The sequence below is a fragment of the Anser cygnoides genome, chromosome 7, assembly GCF_040182565.1.
Source record: "Anser cygnoides isolate HZ-2024a breed goose chromosome 7, Taihu_goose_T2T_genome, whole genome shotgun sequence".
NCBI lineage: Eukaryota > Metazoa > Chordata > Aves > Anseriformes > Anatidae > Anser > Anser cygnoides.
In genome coordinates, this window is record NC_089879.1 from 31,175,006 (window position 1) to 31,196,926 (window position 21,921).

Below are 21,921 nucleotides of genomic sequence, written 5' to 3' on the forward strand. Positions count from 1 at the left end.
CAATGTCTGTGGCCTGTTGTAGCAATGGCAATGTGATTTTTATGGGCAGTTGAGTACAAGAATGCTTGTACAGTTACACTAGATTAGTATGCTTATGTTTGGGTTGAAAACAGGCCAACAGTCTGTGTAGCGTGCTTATATGTTAATAGACGCAGCAGGCCTATGCTTTACCTAGGGGGTTAAATATAAGGGCATGATCCTACAGCTGTTAGAAGGTCTCCTACTTTCTGTGGTGTAGGAGGGTATAAGATATTCTAGGATGCATCTGAAATTTAAACATAGATTAGATTCCTTATTTTCAGCTAAAAAGAGAAGAGGAATGCTAATCAATTTTTTTCCTCCCAGAAATGATGTACAGGACTGAAGGACTAATCTAAGGTAGTCTTCAAACCTTAGCCCTGTGACTAAAGTAACATTCATCAGCTCGTTTCTTTGTAGTTGGCAGTTAAATTAGCCCTGAAAAAGACAGTAAATCTTGTAAACTTCAGTGATATCTTGGTACAAAATTCAGATTGCCTACGATAGTGAATTTATGATCTGCCTAAAATTTTCAGTATTATTAATTGGATTTGGATTGTTTTAAAATAAATCATGGTAGGTCCATGGAACTTCTATACAGTGTGTCAGTTTGGATGGTGATGTTTGACAAGGACTGGTTGGTATTTAAAGAAAATCTTGATGTGAGTAAATGAAATTTTATAATAGTAAACAGAATTAAGTTTATTGGAGACTAATATTCTAACAAATCAAACGTTCAAATGTACTATCATGGCTTTTAAGTTTGTTTTAAAACTTACACTAACTTTAAGATTTTTTTTCATGGGTGAAAGCAAGTTGACAGAATAAGCTGCATCTCTATTTCTACTGTTTTTCAAAAAATTATGACTAGTTAAGGACAGTATATGCACAGAGGCTGTAAAATATCAGTGTGTTAGTAGATGTAACTCATCCTCCATTTGTTTCCAGAGGCTTTTTTGTCCAACTATAATTTTGGAACAATAGGAAATGATTGAAACAACTCGAATGGAGTGGTTCTTCTTACAGTTCATATTTTCTTATAAGCCCATATGATTTTTCCTTTATAAGATCTATTTGCTTTATGGCACCAGATGTTCACAATTAGTTTTCTTGAAAGCTGCCTGTCTGAGGCTGACCCTTGTTTCTAGTTTAACTGAAAAAAGATTAATAGTGTCTGAAGTCAGCTTTTCAGAATGAGGAGAAAAAAATGGCATCTGATTTCAGCATTAAGATTTGCAGATATTTTTGTAAGAGATGTGATCTTTGTTAGCTTTGCTAGCCCCTTGAGATTATTGCCTCATGAAGTCTGTCCCTATCAATAACTCTATCAGCTGGAAGTTCCACTTCCCAAATACTAAGGAACAACTGACTTACAGTTGTGCTTGCAATCCTGGTCATAAATGTCATGAAGCTTATTTTGATGACCACTGATTTAAAATGAATACAATAGCTACAGCTTCATACTTGGCAAGAAATGCTTCCCTAAAAATTATGGTACACAGAACAGTTATGTTTCAAACAGGCTTAGCTGTGAGAACTATATTGAACCATTTTTAAATGAAAACAAACCAATTACAAACATCACACAACTTCTAAATAAGGTGAGATGCAATTTATAGAGGGTTGCTTATAACTTGAAGCAGATTCATTCATGTAGTTCAAAAGGAACAGCTCTTCTGTTTCCCATACAGAAGCAGTTGCTTTAAAAGTACACAGAAGGCTTTCATGTTTTTGTGTTCATAGGTGTGAAAGCTATTTAAAATATCAGTGCATTGTTTCTTTCTGGAAAATCACTGGAAAGTGATTAGTTCTAGCTTTATCCTTTATTTGCTATAAAAAATTATAGAGGAGCACTCACTTAGATACTCTCTTTTTTGCTGCTGGTGTCTTTCCAAGCACTTGCTGACTTACTGTGTCTGACAAGACTGTTTTTATTCTGTTTTCTTTCATGGCTAGCTGAGGAATACATGCCCATTAAGTAAAAGGTGAGAAGAAAATGTCATCCTCTTGTAACACCGCTCCATTTCCCTCACTGGGAGGATGGAGATGGATTGTTTTCCAGGCAGCCAGAGTACGGTCTTGCTTGGCCCACTTTATCTATGCATTTATTTATTTGTTTACTTATTATAAGCATGCTTGGGACACTGAGGGTGTGGACAGTTCTGACTCGAGAGTTTAAGAAGCTGCACGCACCTGATGGTATTAAAGTGTTGTTATGCAAACTCTGAGTCATGGCACACTGCTAAAGTGTAAGTAGCAGAAGTGTGAATTTACAGCTTAGATCAGGTAACAGTGCAAACATGGGTACTACAATCTGTAGCAGTGTTCAATAATTTTTTGTACCATTGAAAAACTTCCTAGAGAGATTTAGACACTTTTTTTCTGCATATGGAAGCACCTGCCTTTACTCAAGATTTTAGTGATTATTTGACTTTTTTCTCCTGTCCTTGTTTATTGTTTTAGACCTGTATTCTAAGATGCCATTTTGTATCTTACTTTATGTTAAGGAATTGTAGGAATACTGGCTGCAGCAGTTTAGCTGTCATGTTCAAGTGTGCCAACAAGAAACAGATGTAATATAATCTACTTTTTTATATTCTCTGCTCCAGCTATCCTGAAAACTTTCCTGTAGCTTTGAAATCCTTAAGAATCTGCACCTGCATCTAATTGTTATCTTGGAGCCAAGTAAGGCAAAATTCTTGCCTTAAATTCTTTACTGATACCATGATTGACTTTCAGTTTAAAGAAAGACTAATGATATATTGCATTTATTTCAATTTTTTTTATTGCTACAAGACAGCACTGATTATTGTTATCATCTAGTTGTTTGAAAATAGCGTACCAGATTGCGTGTCAACTACATCTTCTGACTCTTGTCTGCCTGCAGGCCTACTGTGGCTTCTCTCGACCCAATGTTCCGCCTCAACATCTCTCTGCGATAGCCACAGGAAACTGGGGATGTGGTGCCTTTGGAGGGGACTCCAGATTAAAAGGTAAATTGTAGTAATACATTAATGTCCAAATGAATCAAATAACTTAGATTTTTATTTTTGACCTTACTCTTTTTTTTTCCAGTTAAGTACATTTTTTTAAATTTTTTTTAATAGTATTAACTGTTATTCTGATTCTTGGCTAAAGTTGATTGAACTGTCAATAGAACTAGTTCATTAACTTAGATCTTTAGGATATGAGCGATATGATCTTAAACAATAAAAATGCATGCTGCTTTTCTATGCTGTTTTCAGTTTAAGGTTTGAAATAAGTATGTGGTGGTTTCTGAAATGTCAGGTTTATAAGGATTTGTAGCACCGAAAATTTCAGAACCATGGATATTCAATATTACTTTGCAAAAGAACCTACGCATTTTAGCTCTCAGTCATGTAAATCAGTTGATATTTCTGGACCAGTCTTTCTAGCCTATGCCTAAAAATTCATACTCGTGCAAAGAAATTTGCATTTTTATTATTTTCAAACATTTGGAGAGTACTTTTTTTTTTTCTGAACAGCTTTAGGGCATTACATTATCAAATAAACAATCATCAGGCTATCAGTTTCATTAGTCTTCTATCTAATCGTCTCTTACTCATTGAGAATCTATTTTTCTCTCAATTCTCATTGGTTGCATAACAGTTATTTTTTGATTTCCTTTAGACAAAACTGGTTGCAAAGTGCAGATTGTCAATACCAAAAGTAGGATCTGATCATGTTTTATTAAACCTTCCTAGCATGAATCATAATCAATGTTTTGATTTACATAAGGACTCCTAAGGACCCCTCTTGGATCTGAATTATAATATCCCTCTTTTTCTGATGTGTTGGTTTCTGATTTAAAAAAAATACTGCTTATCTGATCTAGGCTGTAACTTGTTCAGCACTGGATGTAACTTCTAGCTTAAGGAGTGTTCCCTGGATTGCTTTATTTCTCCTCCATCAGTCAGAGCTCAGAAGCAAGGTATACTGACAAAGACTGCCAGAGTTGAGTCCGTTTGGTGAGGTAGCCCATAAGAAAAGATGTCTTTGTAGACAAAGAAATGAGCCATGAGCTCATGAGAGTCAATAAATCTGCTGTGAACCCTGTTTAATTTTAACTTAAATGAAAGCTCAAAATAAAATATTAATAACTTTTCCTCTGGTTTCAGATCAACCTTGTTCCCCCCCCCCCCAGTTTGCCAAATTAATGTTTAACAGCCAATTACAGCATTGCTGCTGTTATGGAAGTGCTCATTCAAATGTGTTTGTGTGTGTGCTCTTAAGTCACCTGCTGTTTTTTTGGCAGGCCTTACAAAGAAAGAGATCAGTAACTCCTCAGTCTAATGTTGCTCTCTTGGAAACTGAGCTTAATTTCTTAGTTGACTCTGCAAAATCAATACTTAATAAAGAAAATTAAATGACAGGGATGTGCTATCGGATATGGACATAGTCTTTAGCGTGTGACATCTTTCTCTGAGCCAATGCTGACTGGAAATAAGATGATTCAATTTTTTGGTTGACTATGAGCTAGGAAAATGGTACAATAATTTGTCTTGTGTGTTTTTCATGAGACTTAGAGTTGCACTTGATTTGTGATAACCAAGTGAAACCAATGTTTCTAGCTCAGATACTTTTACACGGTCTTAAGTACTAAAGGCGTTTCCACCTTTTGTTCTAGAATGCTGTATAAGGTTGTTTTAAACTGCAAATTCTCTCAATGTTTTCCACTTCTCTTTAACCAAATTATACTGCAGAACAACCTTTTATGGTTCACAGGGATTCATAAATTCCTTGTTTCAGAATGTTTTCAAACTCTAAGATTATCAATACAACGTTATTCAACTCCCCAAAATCTTTTTTGATTACACTCGATTGGCAGCGCATTGTAATGTCAATTTTCATAATTATTAAATTAAAGATGAAAATATTTTTCATGTGACATTCTTGAATATATACACCATGATCCTTTCAAATGTAGTATCTGTATCTGTAACAGGGACTTCAGAACAACCAAGTGATTTGATATAAATGGATATAATTGGATAAGTTCCATAATGCAGTATCATATTTTATCATGATTTTTTAAGTCATGAATTAAAGGACGTGACTGTGTATTAAAAACATGGTTACAATCAAGGTCATAGATGATGTGAAAACTGAAGTGTTTGAACTGAATCTGGCTTTATAAATGAAAGACCTGATAGCTGGAATTTTTCTCATTTATCTAAGTTAGGGATATTTCCACAAAATATTAGTGTGAACATAAGACTTTAAATACTGAAAATGTATGATTATATGGTTGGGAAAGTTGGAAGATCTTGTCTTGGTTTTGAAACCAGAGGATGATTTAACCATTTATAGGTGCAGGCAGGCCCTGCTGATAACCTCCTTTCCTCTGGGAAATGGGACTGGAGCAGAATGAAGTTGTTCCATGTGCCAGGTCTGTGAGGCTGAGTGGGTCCCCAACCGGGTTTGTGTTATGCTGCAGTCCTGGGCTCACTGGGTGGTAGAAGAAAGTACGTCAATGCAGCCACTCCTTCGGGTGCGGGTCCTGCAGAGCCAAATGGGGTCATATCAGCTGGGGCACAAGGGATGTGAGTGCTGCAATCCCCTGTGCCCCAGGCTCTGTTACTGGTGGTCTCTTGTGTCAGTACAATGGAGGTTTCAAATGGTCTCGTGTATCATTAATGCCTGGAAGACTGTGAAGCCTGACTCTTGACAGAAATTTCGACCCCTGTTTCATGAGATTTATAGCAAGTCAAAATAAACAGTAGCATACTTTTAATATGTCTTGTGTAAAGTGAAACTGCATTGTTTGTTTGGAATGAATATGAAGATTCATTAGATTCTGTTCCCCTATGCAAGCTAGTTAATTAGGCCCTTTAAAAGCTGAACTACTGAAGCTTTACCAAATCCACAGCTGGTTCAGTATTTTAATTAAAATATCATTCCCAGATTGAGATTAATTTTCCATGTGAATCATGTAATTTATAACTTTACCTATGGATTTACCAGAGTTTTCTGATTAGAGAATGCAATATTTTATTAAGTCTCTGTTCATAGCTCAGCTATGAAGAGTTTTCTACTTAGTTTCCACTAGCAGGTAGTAATTCAGAACGTATGCTGTTTTATTTAGAATAAAATGTTTTCTACCCAGTAATTAATTAAAATGTGATAAATATTGTTATTGTAAAGATGATTATCAAAGCAGTACCCATAAGACCCCCCCCCCTTTTTAGAGGTCAGAACAAGCCATCGTATTTCATGCTGCATAATTCTATTACAAGTAAAATGCAAACCTTAAATTGCACAGTAAGAGGCTGCAGAATCACAGATCTCTTGGGAGATGAAAGTAAGATCAGCTCCTGCTTTGTGTGGCTAAGCCAGTAAAAGAGTAAGCTCCATTCCTTCAGAAGGAAGGCGGAGAATGGAAATTGTGACTTGCTGCAGTCACTTTTTACCCAACTATTTTGACTCAATTATAAATAGCTTAAACCAGGATATAAGGTGGTGGCCTGTTTTCTTAGGCTGATGCACAGGTTTAGTGGGTAAGTAACGGCCGTGTGCAGCTTGGGACCGGGGGGATGGACTTCACTTTTTTATTCTTACTTTTTAAAGAGTTTATCCAGAAAGTAAAGGCAGTTATCGCTAGTGGCTGCACCAGAATACTTCAACGTTTTGAGCTGCTGTGCCCAATATTCTGTACTTTGTTTTAAAAGTGGAAGTAACTTACCTGCCTATTGTTCAAATTGCTTTGCAGTGTTCACCTGGAGATGGGTGGTATGATGATTTGCTGTAAACCTTAAGCTGTGTTTTTTCCCTTCAACAAATTGTTTTATCCTGCATTCATGAGTGTAATCTGGTTTTCTGTTATTTCAGCCTTAATACAGATATTGGCAGCTGCTGAGTCTGGACGTGATGTTGTTTATTTTACCTTTGGAGATGTGGAGCTGATGCGAGATATTTACAGCATGCACACTTTTCTCTGTGAGAAGGGCCAAACTGTTGGTGAGCATAAAGAAATCTTTTCATACAGCAGGGACTTCTCTATAAGTAGAAACTGTCCAGTAAGAATTACTGTAATCGAGTTCTGTACCCAAGCAAGTGGATCTCGGTTTATTTTCACCTGTTTTCAGAGTGGGGAGCTCTTGATTCAGGGTCAGCTGAACAATGTTAATCTGTTGGACTTATAGAATCCTTGAATAGCACACTTAAGAGTTATGCTCCAGAATTTGGAAAATAAAAATACACATGGTAGACCAAAGATTTGTAAAAGTTTTTTTTAATATAACAAAAATAATTCCAAAAAAAAAAAAAGGAAAATCTATATACACCTTCTTCACATTGTTGATAGAGATGTCTTATCGTGGTTCTGGCTTAATCCTGTAATGCTGTAAGAAGAATTAGTAGTCAGATCTGTTATACAGCAGCAATACAAGAAAAGTAGTACATCCCTTGCCCCACTGTAACTGTGAAGTGTCTGGGATAGAAGCACAAAGCTAGGTAATTGGCAATACATTTGTAAGTGGTATGTGTGCAAAGTAAAGTTCAGATAGCTTCTGCAGAAAGCTGAACACAAAGTAGAGGGAGTCCACACTATGTTCTAAACAAACTTGGAAACAGCAGGGCTCCCCTTACGCAGTTGTCTACCTCCTCATTCACTTCTCATGTAAAGAATGTTCCTGGAGAGTGTTTCAGCGTGTGCGTGATTCTAGTCTTCAGCTGCAGCCTTACATTCTTTGCGTAGCATGATCTTTATTTTTTTTTAAAACATATTATTTCTTTTTATTTTTAAGGGGATATTTATAGGCTGTTACTCAGATACTACAACGAAGAATGCAGATGCTGTTCTACTTCAGGACCAGATGTCAAGCTGTACTCTTTCATATATAACACCGTTGAGTCCTATGCAGATTCTACTGATGATGATGATGAAGAAAAAGGGTTGTGCTTTGAGGACTAAAATAAATGTGCTTGATCAGAATACTGTTCAGCTCCTCCTCCCACTGGTATATTGTTTGAATTGCTGAGTGTAATGTATGAATTGGATAACTTAATATACATTGATTGCATTGGTAGTTATCAAACATCCAAACAAAAATTGAACTATGAGAGAAGTTTTTTTTTTTTGTTTGATAGTTTCATACATGAAAGCCTTGTTCATGTGTGTACAGAAAGGATTTCCTTGGTAAATCTAGTTTGCATTATACCTTGTTAAGCAGGAGATTTTGGACACACTTGTATTTCAGTCAAGAGATTGGTGAAAGACTTCAGAAGATTTCTCTGTACTCTTCCGCCTTTATTTTTGAGAGATCTTATCTAGATTTCTTACTGAACTTAGTGCTGGAGTATGTGGAGCTGTATCGCTCCTGGGGTGATTTTAGAGAGAAGCACTGTAAGGGTCATTCGTACTGAAAGTTGTAATAATTTGATTACCTCGTTAAGACTGCCACGGTACTTTCATTGTTCTTATCAACTTTTTCATTGATTTAACTTAATGTCCTGTTTTTAATATACTTTTTAATAAATGGCTAAAGATGAAAAGATTGTGGAGGGAGCTGTAACGTATTTCACAACTGCTTTATCTTTACCAAATCAGACAGAAAAAGTTGTTATGAAGAAGTAGAGAAAGTCTGAAGTATAGAAGGTTGGGAAAATGAGAAATGTGATTGAAGTTATAAACAGAAACATTTTTCATGTGAGACTTCTAAAAGCTGTTTTGTTGGTGCTGTTACAACTGAACTGAACAACGTCTTAAACATAATATATCTGAAGTTTCTCAAAGTTCACTGTTGTTGGCAACTTCATCTGAATTAATTGTGTTTATATTCTCATATCAGTTCTCCTTTATTGCAATGTGCATATATGTGAGCATAAGATCCCCGTGGGATAACTTAAGGTAATGGAAATCATTTACTTATCAGTGGGAGGAACATCTTCAAGCTACAGATGAGAACGTGTAAGGTCTTGTTACAAGTTTGTGCCCTTGTCTTTTGAGGCATGGGAATGATTATGTTGAAGGAGGGTCAAAAGGCGTGTAAAAGCTATGCTATTATTGTCTCTGTGAATACCAAATTAATGTTTCTGTAGTACATTAATATTTTACACAAAACTGCAGATAAATCTGTGAAAAAACTTTTCCAGGTCTGTGTACAGGGCCAATTCAATGAAATGTTAGTTTATTAGAAATCTAAACTGAATTTAAGTTTAAGCCCAAATTGCTTAGTTTAACCTCTTCTGTATTAGATTTGTCTGGTCTGCCATAGCTATTACCAGCTTAGCAATACAAGTAAAACAGCAGCAGGAAACATAGGGAGCTAAGGCTGTAGTACCAACACATCCTTTTGGCTAATGTCTGATAAAACCTCTCTAATTCTGAAGCATAACTTAATAATTAAATGCTGGAAGCTGTCGGTAGTCTGGCTTGCAATAAAACACTCACTGCTTGAGCTGCTCAGGTGGGAGAGCAGCAGCAAAGTGTTTTGGTCATTTGCAAATACCTGCAGAGAATGCTCCACCAGGGTGTTGACACTGCAGTGGGCCGGTTGGAAGTGTGTTGCTCAAAAGGTGATGGACACAGCAGCTTAAGTGATTTCTTCCTATTATTCTTACCAGCTGTGGTTTTCTCCACCCACATCCCTTTTAAGAAAAAAAGGGATAGAATTTCAGGCCGTTTGCAATTTGCATCCTCTAGGTTAGTGGAAATCTTTTCTCCTGCTCCTAGTGCTTCAGTGTTGGCTAAGATTCTGGCAATAGGACTAAGTGTTTTATCATAAGCTCTTATTTTGGCATTTAGGTTCAACTATGACAGCATTTCCAGATGCACTGCTGATGACAAATGCCCCTGGTTAATTAAGAAGAAAGATAGAAAATTGGTGCTACCTGCCAAGTTTTCTTCACTTAACTACTCAGGATTTCCTATAGAAAAGGTGAACAGAATTTGTTCCTAACCAACTGGAAGAAAATATAGCAAAAAGCTTTAGGTGGCTAGAGGTGACCTCCCCTTTATTGTAAATAAATACATCTTTATTAGTGCAATATTCATTGTGAGGGGAAGTGATGTTTTTGTGTATGAAAAATGTACCAAATAAGATGGCAAAAAAATCTACTTCAACTCTGGAAACAGAAAAGTATATTTAAGTCTGGAAAGATTGTCTGAGGATCATACAGTAGTGTATTCAGTTGAGAGTTTTTGCAGTGTCAAGTATTTCCAGGAAATTCCTAGTCATCTTCTGTAGACTGTATTTTCACTGATACCAGAGGCTTTTCTAATATGGGGAAGAATACCTTTTATTTGAAATTGCTCTTTATGATGTTTCCCAAATGCTTTTTCCTACAAAATACGGTTATATGAACAGGAGAAAAAGAAAATTAATTTTTCTGCTTGTGTCATCTGAGTAAGAATGATACATCCTGTGTTCTACCTTGTGTCCCTGATCTCGTAAAGGGCAATGTTTAAGAATACTTGGAATATGACTTTGAATGGAGGCAGGAAGATGATTATATTTTTCTCGTGTTTTTTCATTTTTTTGTTTTGTTTTTCTGGAAGCAAAAGAGCTGAGAGTTAACAAGGTAACAATGGTGTTAGATTGCCATGACTTTCTAATTCAATAAAGAGCTACACTGCCCAGAATGCTGCATGTAGAAGCAGGAATTTTGAATCAGCCCAATATGTGTTCTGCATCTCACTTCTTCCATCCAGCCACTGTTCTCCATTTATAAACTACCTGAGATGTTTCCTTCAGCTAGAGATGCATTTTGGTGCTCTGCTTGGAGCAGTGTGGAGTGGAGAGGCTGAGCATCTTTGTGCAGCCTAGTAAGATTCAGTTTCACTCTTCCAGAAACCTGTTTATGGAGTATTGTTTTTTGTTTTTTATTACTTTAAGGATGTTTGCTATATGTTTTCAAATAAACTTCTTACCAAAACAATTGTTTTATACTTGTTTTAGCAGCTAAATTGAATCCTTAATATGAAACAACAACAGGCAGTCATTTAGATTGCAATGTTGCCTCGTAGTAAAGTTGGTGACAGAGCACTTCAGTTTGTTTTACAGCTCTTGCACCTAAATTCCTCAGTTATGAGGTGTTCTTATCTAAGGATGAGTACCCATTACTGTATATATTAATTTATAGACTGGTGAACTGTTCCTGACGTTCTTCAAAATTTACAGTTTATGCATCATTATATTGATTTTTTTCTGGATCTGTATGCTAATGTTTACATGATTTTTGTAGGAATATAATTAAAAAAAATGATTGAAGCAATGTGGTCTGCTTTGTCTCTTAATATACTTCTGAGGACAGAGAAATTCCAGCACATTTGAATATAGATGACACAATGCTAGTGACTACAGTAATAGTTGTACCTCGTGTCTGTTTAACTACTGTTGTAGGATTATCTAATAATTATTTTGTCTCAAAATAATGTTTACGCTGTATGACAGTGTAGCAGATGATTGTCTGCACAGCAGTTTAAAAAGGAAGTAACTACTGTGAATTTGGAGAGCATGAGCATTAGTGTGAGATTTCATACACATGTGGCCATATGCAGACATTTTGATATTAATTCCTAATTTGTGCTTGAGAAGCAAGTAACTGTTCAGTTGGTCTTTGAACTTCATGAAGGAAATGCACCTAAAAGCCTAAGGAAATACAAACAATGAATGTGTTGCATAAATGTTTTTCATGGTTTGTAAAAGTGGGACTGGCTCCTCCTAAATGGGAGGATGTTAAGAATTGTTTTTCAAAAATCAGTAAGGAACTATATTTTTAACATTACAGAAAATTAGGATAACATCCGATTGCTCCTAAGGTTTTAAATGTATCTGAGTTTATGGAAGTTTGCTGTGTGATTGAAGCCACTAAAGTCTATAGTCCAACAGCAATTGCAACGTAACTTAGATTTCCTTAGAGATATTTTTAAAATTTGCATCATTCCAGCCAAATACGTTGGATCTTTGGATTTCTCAAGTAAGAAGTAAAAAATGACTTTTGGTGCATCTAAAGAAGTTGCTGTTTATAACGTCAGTGGCCTTGTGGGGTTTTCATCTCTATTTTGAAAGAAGAGGAAGCAGGATAAAGGCTTGTTTTTAAAAGGTGCAGTTGTAGAATTAGTAAAAACCTGCACTTGCAGTGTGTAAGCAGCCACCACATTTACTCTCACAGTGGATCAGGGATCTGAGCTGGTTATGTGCTACCCCAGAGCATTTCAACTAGCTCTAGCAATGAAGGGTGGTGTTTATGTGGGGGCAGATGAACCAGACACTGCTGAGAACCCAAGTTCTCAATTACCTCGAGCAATTGAACGCTAAAATATTTTTCTTAATTTGCTTCCTCATTTTGGACATGCACTGAGGATGTTTCTGTATTTAAATACCATGCAAATCAGTCGTAAGTCAACCTCAGGGCAGTTCAAAGGGCAATCCCTCAGAGCAGCTCCTAAATTACAGAGATGCTCTTGGTGATGGCTCCTTCGTATAGCTGTTCCTTCCTGCAGTTGCTCCCATTTCCTGGCTTATTTATGACCCTTTTTTCTTCTGTGTGTAAGCCATACCCAAATCTGAGGTGTGTGTTAGGTAAGTTAACAAATATGCAAATTCATCTAGTGTATTTGTTAAAGGAAGGTCTGGTCTGAGGCAGGCAGAACTGTCCTTGTGATGTTCACAAAAATGCAGTCTTTGGCAAACGAAACAGGGAGGGCCTGATGGTGAAGTTCACCAGAACCACGTGAGCAAGCAGCACTGACTAGGGGTGTCCTGTACAACGCTCTCTCCGGCTGCCCACACACTTGCTACCATGCAGTAGCTCTCCCTCTATCCTCAAGCGCTGTTTGTTGTTCCTGGTTTTAATCTTTCTCGCACAAATGGCTGAAATATTATCACTACCTAAGAGGTGTCTGGCTAAGCATTGTACAGCCTGGAGACAGTAGGCTTCAGGTAGCTGGAGGACTGGGTAGAACAGGGTCAGTGCTGTTCATGTTATAACCTGTAAATAAATCCCAGGTGATGAGGAAACATGAGAAGTAGCTCAAAGACACTGCTGCTGCTGTGGGAAAGTGGCTGCCAGTCTCTCCTGTCCCAACCTGTCACCAATCTAACTGCGGCTGGCAACCTTGCTCAGGAATAAACTTTGTTAATGGCAAGTACAGCCCTGACAAGAAAACTCCTTAGGGATAAATCACAATTGCAATCGCAGTCGTCTTTTTTTTTTCTCAGTTGCAAACCATTGGCTTCCCAGCTATGTCAGTACTTGGATACCGGCGTCCCAGACAACCAAATTTCTCAACATCCAAACATCCAACATTTACATTCCAAGCTCTTCAGACGTTCTCTCAGCCTAAGCAACTTCCTAGGATGGATGGAGGGAGGGATGTAGAATGCTGGGTTACCAAAAGCTGCTACAAATTCCTTCAGGTTCACCAATGTATTTGTGGATCAGCCAGAGTAGGGTGAGCCAATATTAGTGAAATCTAGACGGATAACTTGTGTGTGTGTGTATATATATGTACACACATTTATATATATAAACATCCATATATCTACCAAAAGTCTCCTTTTAGTATTTTGTGGTACATTTTTGACAAGAGTGAACACAGCCATAAAGCCATGGAAATTGCAAGATGCTGCAGCTGTCTGAAGTTTTTTTTTTTTTTTAAACTAAAACTTGAGTATTAATGATCTTGGTTTGTGCTAACAGCGTTTTATGCTCGTTTATCATTGCTTAAGTGAGTGTGACCTGGAAGCTGTACAGGAGGTATCTGTCACTGATAACTCCATTACAGCAATGCCATCAATTTTCGTTTAACGGAGCTGTCAGCTAGGGCTAATTACGTGGTTCTGGCAGGTGGCGCTTGGTGCGCAGTTAAAGGAAGCCCTGGTATGTTCCAAGTCCTCTCAGTAGTACTGTGGCACAGGGCCGGGAGGTTTATGGATGCGTGGAGATGCGCACACACCATGCTGTGCATGCTGGTTGATGCATATTTTTGCAGCAGCTCCAAGAAGCTGTCACAAACCATTGGGAGTGCAGGTTGTTGATGCATAGTTACTCAGCTGTAAACCTCCCAAGCAGAGAGCAGTGGAACCTGTACACAGCAGAGCTTTTGCAAAATATTTTTTTCCCATTGCAGGAATTTGGACTGTTTCACTTAGAAAGGAAATCCATTTGTTGAATTAATCTGTTACACTGTTTTCACATCAGGTGTACCTACAAAGGAACGAACACTCAGGCAAGTTAATTATCTCAAACTATGACCTTAATGTGTGTATAAAACTGTTTACTTCCAGTTGGAAGCGAAGGAAGCTAAATCAAGCCAATTAATTTTGAGGAGTATCCACTTAAGATTTAGACGTAGATTACTATATCTGCTTTAGAGATGCATCGGAAGAACCCTCCTGTACGTCTTTGTTAGTACGGACATCACTCCTGTTCAGATGTATACTGCCTTCAGCTGGAATTTGATGGAAAGCGCTGAATTTGTGAATTTATTTCATTCTTCAGGATGCCTTGGCACACCAGTTACAAAAAAGATATTGTATAAATCAAAGTGTTTGACCATGGCAAGAAGTTCATTTTGCTAAGATCTGAAGATTTACATTTTCAAAATTAAAGGTTAAGAAAACTGCTTTGAATAGCTAAATTTCATCACTGAATAACGACAAGATTTTCTTTAATGTACTAAGAATTGATTGGATCCGAACCAAAATGTCATGAAAATAAATTAAGGTAATTGTGTTTGGCACCCTTTTATATAATGGATAAGGTCCTAAAAAATTGTATTTTCAAATCCAGAGCTAACTCCGTCTTCAAAATGCCTGCATTGTAAGGTAATTATTCTGCTGGAGTTTTAAGTCATTATTTCGCCTGTTGCCTGAGGAATTTTACAGCAGAACAGTATTAATAAGATGCCAGGAGTACAAATTTAATAACTTAATCTCTGTCATAAACAAAATTCATATAAACAAAGTGGCATTTTCATTCATAATTACTTGACCTACTGCAAATATGGGTCAGGAATTAAGGGATGCCTGATTGCTACGTGCTGTGGAAAATCAAACCTTTTGCATTTTGAGGAGAAAGACAAAAAGATCAGTGTGTGCTGAGGAAGGACTGGACATACCATAACTTGAGAAAAGGAGGCTTCTAATTCTTTCATGCTGTAAATCTCAGCCAAGCGCCATTTAGACTTTATTGTTGGTGATGACAATTCCCTGAGCATACGTGATAAAAAAACACCTACTGATTGATTGGGTCTGCCAGTCCTTCATTCTGCCATCTCCACACACAAAAAATAACAGCCAAATACAGGAGACTAATAATGCAACAAAACTTAAGCTTTTTTTTTTGCTATCTGAAATTTGACCACTTGATTATGGGCAATCATGAGGACTAGATTTTTTTTTTTTTAGTGAAAATTAAGTACCTAGTCAGTTGGAAGACAGATGACTTCGTGATTTTTTGAGTTTTTGACTACTTAAAATTGTTTGTCAGTCATTGGCACGTGACATCCAGAAACAATCACATGAACTTGCACCTTCTGCATGTCAGTTTTGGGCATTGTTTCCTTTGCCTATTAGGAAAGTTTTGGTCCCAGCAGATTCAAGGGTTTCAAGGCTAATTGAATTCCTGTTTGCTTTAAACAAACATCCCCCTCTTTTTGCCTTAAATCTTGATTACATGCAACCTTCAGATAGCCCCCAAAACGTCAATAAATTACTTTTAGATTGGTTTCTGTTACAGTCCAGTAAAAGCTCCTGACAGATTTGTGTAAAACTGTACCCATGAAAAATGTTTGGTCTACGGTCAAAAAATGCATTTATATACTTAAATGAACAGGGTAAGTAAGGCTTTGCTGTTCTGAAAACTTGTGGCAATAACCTGATAGAACTATGACTTCGGAAGTTAAATCCAGCTTCAAATCCTGATCCCTAGTAATACCTGGCCAGTGCTTTATTGAATGGTGTGCATATAAATGTTTAGATCACAATGACCATGTTTGTTGTTTCAAAATAAAAGATAATGCCAGGTATTCACTGCTGCCTTAGTATTTCTTCAGGGTTGAGACAAAATACAAGTAACTGGTAGCCAAAGTACCATACTGTCATATCTTGTATCTTAACGCATTTCCAAAAAATGAGTATGCCCAGGTGGGGGAGATTATCTAAAGTCATCCGGGTGAGAGAATGAGACAGAAGGTTAGGGGACCTGAGCTGCTCTGTTAGGGTTCAGGTGATACAGGCTGTACCTTTTTGTTACAAAGGTAAAATGGACAAGTGCCACAAAATTGGACCTCACAGATGAGACCCATGTGTGTTTTGGCCCATGTTTGAGAAGGTGCTAACTCCGTCTGAAAGGCTTTGTTTACACAAAGTGCTTGCTTCCTCTTTGTGCTCTAGTCTGCTGGCCACATTGCCACTCGGCTCCTCAGTGGTGTCTCGCCGATGATCTCAGCCTTGGCCTGCAAGGCTCACCCTGTCTGCACGAGGGATCGTAATTCAGTCTCCACCTCGCTCCGTCTAAGCCTCTATCGCATGCGGAGCGCCCGTGGTGACAGTGTGTGCCACCTATTCTTAGCGGTTTTAGAGTATTGAGTGAACTGTCAGCTTCAGACTCATTTACGTAAGACTTGGGCTAATCACAGTCCCCAAAGTGACACGCAATCCTTGCTCTTCAGAGCTAGATCCTTCTCTTGCTACAACGTGCAGCAGTGGTAATGAGTGAGGATCATGATTTGCTGGCTGGATTGAGTACGAAATGACAGGTAGGATTTATCTCTCACTTTCCAAACATTTTTACAGAGTTTTCAATTTTTTTCTTTAATTGGCTTCAGTGACAGCCTTCCACAAACAGTGTGCAAGTCCATGGGAGCGGGTGTTACACCAGAAAGGTCCTCTGCTCTTTAAGGCACTGTCTGTAATTGCCTTTGACTGACATGCAATGGGGATAAAAATAGGGATAAAAATCCAAACCTAACATCATTATGATCTAAATCTCATCTAGCTGTGGCTTCTGCCTTTCACTTAATGGTTTTCTTCTTCATGTAGTGTACCGTGCGTTCAAGGTGATATTATGATTAATCAGCCCAGGATTTCACACACGCACTCAAAATGCTTTAAAATAGAGCTGTAGCAGTACTGTTCTCACGTCAGTGAAACAAACGCCCTAAAGGCACCCTTTGTTCACTGGCCTGGCAAGAAAGCTAGAGGAACAAAAACTTACGGTGTTGGATCCAGGGCACCACAACTGCCTCGTGTTAAGAAGTGTTAATATGATTCAATGAGCTCAGCATCCATGGATGAAGATGTGTAAAATAGGAGGATGTGTAGTGTGAAAGCCTGAGCTGTACAGCAATTTAGTCTGCAAGGAACTTAGAGCAAATTGAGAACAACTTATGCTGAGCTAATAAAACAAGCACAAAACAACGCGTTGGGGGCAAGCTTTGGCTGAGCTGTTGCATTTTTCCAGTAACACCACCATTATTTTTCTGAAAATCTATCCAGTGATATGGTGGCTGCTAATGGATTTGCAGGCCAGGCGAAACACGAACTGTGAGCTCACCTTGATGGCTGAGATTCTCAGACTATTTCCTACTCTACTGGAGAACAACTTTACAGTAAAATACAGGCAACAAAGATTAAAGAAAGCGCAAAGCTGCTTCAGTTATGAATAAGAAATTCTAATATTGCCTAGCTGCTTCCAGCATTGTGAAATTTTCATAATGGTGGCCATTTAGAAACAAAGAAATTATTGTTACTCTGAATGTGATAGATTTGATGTTTACAGCCCACCCTTGAGCCCTTGGATATTTTACATTAACACTTTTGATAAAGGTCCCTTTGGGTCAGGCAACAGGGGAGAAGGGGTTGGGGGCTGCAAGAGGAAAGTGTTAGAAAGAAATTATGAAGTTTTAACTGTACAACAGGTTTGAAGAGCAGCTTCAAAGGATTCCATTTAAAAAAAAAAAAAAAAGAAAAGAAAAAAAAAGAAAACAGAAACAGTGCCAGAGCAGAAGTAAACAGAAAAGGCTGTATAGTTACTGCAGAATAACTCGGTAGGAACAGTGCATCTAAGAGAACTCTAGCTTTGAGGCACAACATGGTGTTGATTAGTGCAAATAAACCTCTTCAAGAATCACCTTTCAGCAATTACAATCAGACACTACCACTGTGGCTTCAAAAGCTTCATTAGCAAACCCTACTCCCAGGGAGAGCTGCAAGCCTCAGATACCCTAGAAGTTTTAACTGATGGTGAAGTGTCTTGCCTTATTTATTTTCTTCCAAATTAAAGAAGAGGTAAGATAATTACACATTCCCTCATCAGGTTAAATAGCATTAAAAATCAAAATAGATCCTCCTGAAGAAAACACAGCCAGTGGTATGGAGTGAAAGATGAGGATAATTTTTCCATTGCTGATGTCAGGGTACCTTAGAGTTTTATTTTCACCTAAAAGGACAATCTGAAAAAATGTGGTGTGTTTTAGATGTAGCTAAAAGAAAGCTATCAAGAATAAATATTTCTTTTTTTTTTTTTTGTGAGGAGTTTCTTATGAAACACCTGCAAATATCGAAAACAATTTTCTAGCAATTTTCTCCTAACCCATTGTTAAAATAGAAAAACTAGCATTTCTAATTCTTTCTGAGTTAAGGAAAAGGCAGTTAGCACTGCTTCGCTCGTCATCAACATACCAAATGCTGGTAGGCTTTTTTGCAGTGCCAGCGTTGATTCACTTCCACAGTTAGTGGGAAGACTCCTTGCTGCTTCCCCTGCTAACTTGCTAACTTCCCAACAAAATATAGGATAAGTTAAGTTTAGTGCTCTATGTAACTTCAACAAGAATTCATTATCTGGCAGCTAAACATTGTATGCCAGTGTTCTTCCCTAGCCTACCCCTCTTGCTGCCTTGTATGTGCTTCCTGGATATAATACAGTCAGGTATCAGAGAAATAATTACAGCAAAGGGTTGCTTCTATTATTGTATTTGTAGTGGGCTAATTTATTAGCAAACACTTGTGAAAGCCAGACAGAAGTTATGTTTTAATGATTTTCATTTGGCTCTATTGCCTAGCTTGTCTCTCTCAAATGGATCCACGGATCCATAAGCCAGACATACGGGTTCCTACAGTGTGATTCTACCTACGAATATGTTTGGAGAACAAGAACAAACTTATATAACCTGTTGGCCAGAATCGGTTGAGAAGCTTCTTCCAGTTACCTTCATCTTCAGTAAAACATTCTGTACTTCTAAGGCACTGTTTCTTCCAGGGCAATATAGCCTGAAAATTTAGAATGAAGAAAAATTGAAAATGGAACAGGTGCTATCCATATAAAATTACAGGTATGAGTTCAACTGTCGCCCAAATCATAACTGTATGCTTAACCTTAGATTTGACGTGACTTCTGCTGTGAAATTGGTATGAAACATAGATGCTTCTGTCATGCCTCCAGGAACTTTGGAGGCCATACTGGGCAACCTCCTGCTCAAAGCAGGGTCAACACTGGAGTCAGACCAGGGCTTCGTCCAGTCTTGTCTCGAAACCTCCAACAATGGAGCATCTACCATGCCCCCGGGTCCCTGTTCCGTTGACAAAATAGGAAGATAAAATAGACTGGGAGAAAGCATTGGTGCATTATGGACATGGATTCACTTGTTGACTTTGCAGTAGCAAGCGTAAGGTACTGAACCTGGCTGTGCACCTACTGCAGGTAAGAAGCAGGGAAGGGTATTCCCAGACACCGGAACTCCTTTGAGCCAACTACAGCAAGCATCATAGGGTGTGCACTGCTTGTATCATTAGGCTTGAAGTGAGCACATGCCTTAGCATTTCCCATTTGCCTTGCTTTAAGAGATGGTACTCTAGATGCAAACCTATGAATATGTTTTTAGATTTAATGTGTAATATTTGTGCTTTTTAATTGTGTGTAATAATGTGTAATAAACACACTGGGAAATAAAGTAAAATGGAGTTTCTAGACTTGGCTTATGAGAACTTCTGGTAAGCATCATCTCTAGTGAAATTACATTACTAATAACAATGAAAAGTTGCCAAAAATATATAAATACATCTATCTCAGGAGGGGAAGCTATTAATGAGATTGTCCTTCTATGAGTAATCCTGTATCCAGACCACCTCCTATGAGATTACCCTTTGAAGAAACAAGCCTACTGAGAAGTCTTGCTGTGTTATTGAGAGAGTTGTGTGAAGCAATTAACCACAGGAACCGCAACACTGATTGCAAGTATCTGCTGATCTGGCAAGGATACCGATGTACCAAAACCAAGCAAGGACAGAGGATGGCATTAGAGTCATGCAATGCTATACAGTAGAAAAAATGATAGGTCACATCAAGCCCCTTGCTGTTCAAGAGAACCAAAGGGCAACACAGTGTATTTCCAAAACCAGTTTGGTTCTAGATTTGTTAAAGTGTGCTTTGTTTTTTTTTTGGTTTGTTAAAGTCGGTTGGTTCTAGTTTTGTTAACTCATGCCTGAGTTAAGAGAGAATTAAATGTAAAACCAAATCATGGTTTGACAGTGTGTTTTTCAACACAATAAACAGTTTTTACATCCAACTTCCATTTCAGAGGTACTATTGCAACTATCCTGTGTTACATATTTAATACAGTGCAAAACTTCTCTGACATATAAACATCAGTTCAGTACAGAGCTGGCATCAGATCCTTAGCGCAGCAAGAGCTCATGGGATAGGCATTGGCAGTTGAGTGGGAGTGACAGGAGGGAAATAAATAGTTCTGACAAACAGTGGGAAACTTGGGATTTGCTCCAAAGCACAATAACACAATTAGAATTTTGCTGTTTCAAGCATGCATATTCCCGGTGTGTGAAGCATTTAAAAAAAAAGTTGTGGAAAAGGCGAAAGGCTACAGGGAACAAAATAAACACCTAAACCCTACAGTAAAATCTTAGTGTCTATCCAACCATACTTACCCTGTTCACTGCGATGGTATTCAAAGTCAGATTTGACACATGGATTTCCCTCTGAAGTAGAGGGAAGGTCTGCTTGTCCTCACCATAATTTTTAATTGAATTTATGTTCAGTCAGCATAACATGATTGCTCTAAAGATGGCTTCTGTCTGCTCATAATGAGGTTAAAACTCAATTAGCAGCTGTAGCATCCAATGATATTTCACTACTTGCTAGAAGGCTCAGCCAGCACCTGGCTAGCTGCAAGCAGCTGGGCCAGCGCATTTCCCTTGGCAGGGGTGGTGCTGAGCTCCCCGGCCAGCACGGCAGCCGCCCTCCCTGGTGCTGCAGGCACTGCTTCCCTGGGCTATTCCAGCACTAACGTCGTGTCACAAAACACCTTAACCCTGAGGGGTAATCGTTCAGCAATTTCTGGGAGACACACAGCTGCTGGGAAAAAATGGTAGTAAAAATTTTTGATTTACGTGAGGATCAAGATTGTGATCAAGAATTGTAGTCATGAGTAAGCCCCATGGAAATCTGTGTGACGATCACAGGACAAAGCCCCAGATAAGGCCTGGTGGGTTTCTTCCTGAGGTTTGTACTTTTAATTTCTGCCTACCTGACCCTGACAAGCCCAGTTTTGGAGTATGCTTTTGCACAACACAAACTGCAGCTCGCTGGTTGCCTTCCTTTTAAGACAGGCCCGGTTTTCTCACTATTTGTATCTTATTATTGATGCAGAAAGCTACCAAACATGGATGTTTACGTGATGGCGTCGTTATTTACCTGGAGCATCAATGTCAGGGGCTGCATGGCCAGTTGACCTTGGCTGCAGGCGCTAACTTGACCAAGAGCAGGTAAGTAAGAAACGTGCCATGTGCCGAACTATGACAGAACACAGGTGTTCGTGGTTCGGAGATGCCCGGGAGAGAGGACAACGTGGAAGAAACGAGCACAAACAGGGCGCCAGGGGCACACCCGCCCCCGCGCTGCCTGGCCCCAAAATGGCGGCGG

The 21,921-nt window shown here is 38.4% G+C and overlaps 1 protein-coding gene and 1 long non-coding RNA gene across 3 annotated transcripts in view; one reads left to right on the forward strand and one right to left on the reverse strand.

The window, feature by feature from the left end:
* PARG (poly(ADP-ribose) glycohydrolase) overlaps nt 1-11,253 on the forward strand; it is a 65,496-nt gene extending 54,243 nt beyond the window's left edge. For both annotated transcript variants that reach the window (XM_048074884.2, XM_048074883.2), the window contains exons 16-18: nt 2,906-3,011; nt 6,868-6,996; nt 7,785-11,253. In XM_048074884.2, coding sequence (XP_047930841.1) covers nt 2,906-3,011; nt 6,868-6,996; nt 7,785-7,951 — 402 coding nt within the window. In that variant the 3' untranslated portion in view covers nt 7,952-11,253. The remainder of the gene's footprint in view (nt 1-2,905; nt 3,012-6,867; nt 6,997-7,784) is intronic.
* On the reverse strand, nt 9,491-21,918 carry LOC136791270 (uncharacterized). Its single transcript, XR_010832899.1, has 3 exons — nt 21,694-21,918; nt 19,157-19,256; nt 9,491-9,627 (listed from the first exon to the last, which is right to left on the reverse strand). It is a non-coding gene; the product is annotated as an uncharacterized lncRNA (long non-coding RNA).
* Between the last annotated feature and the right edge of the window lie 3 nt (nt 21,919-21,921).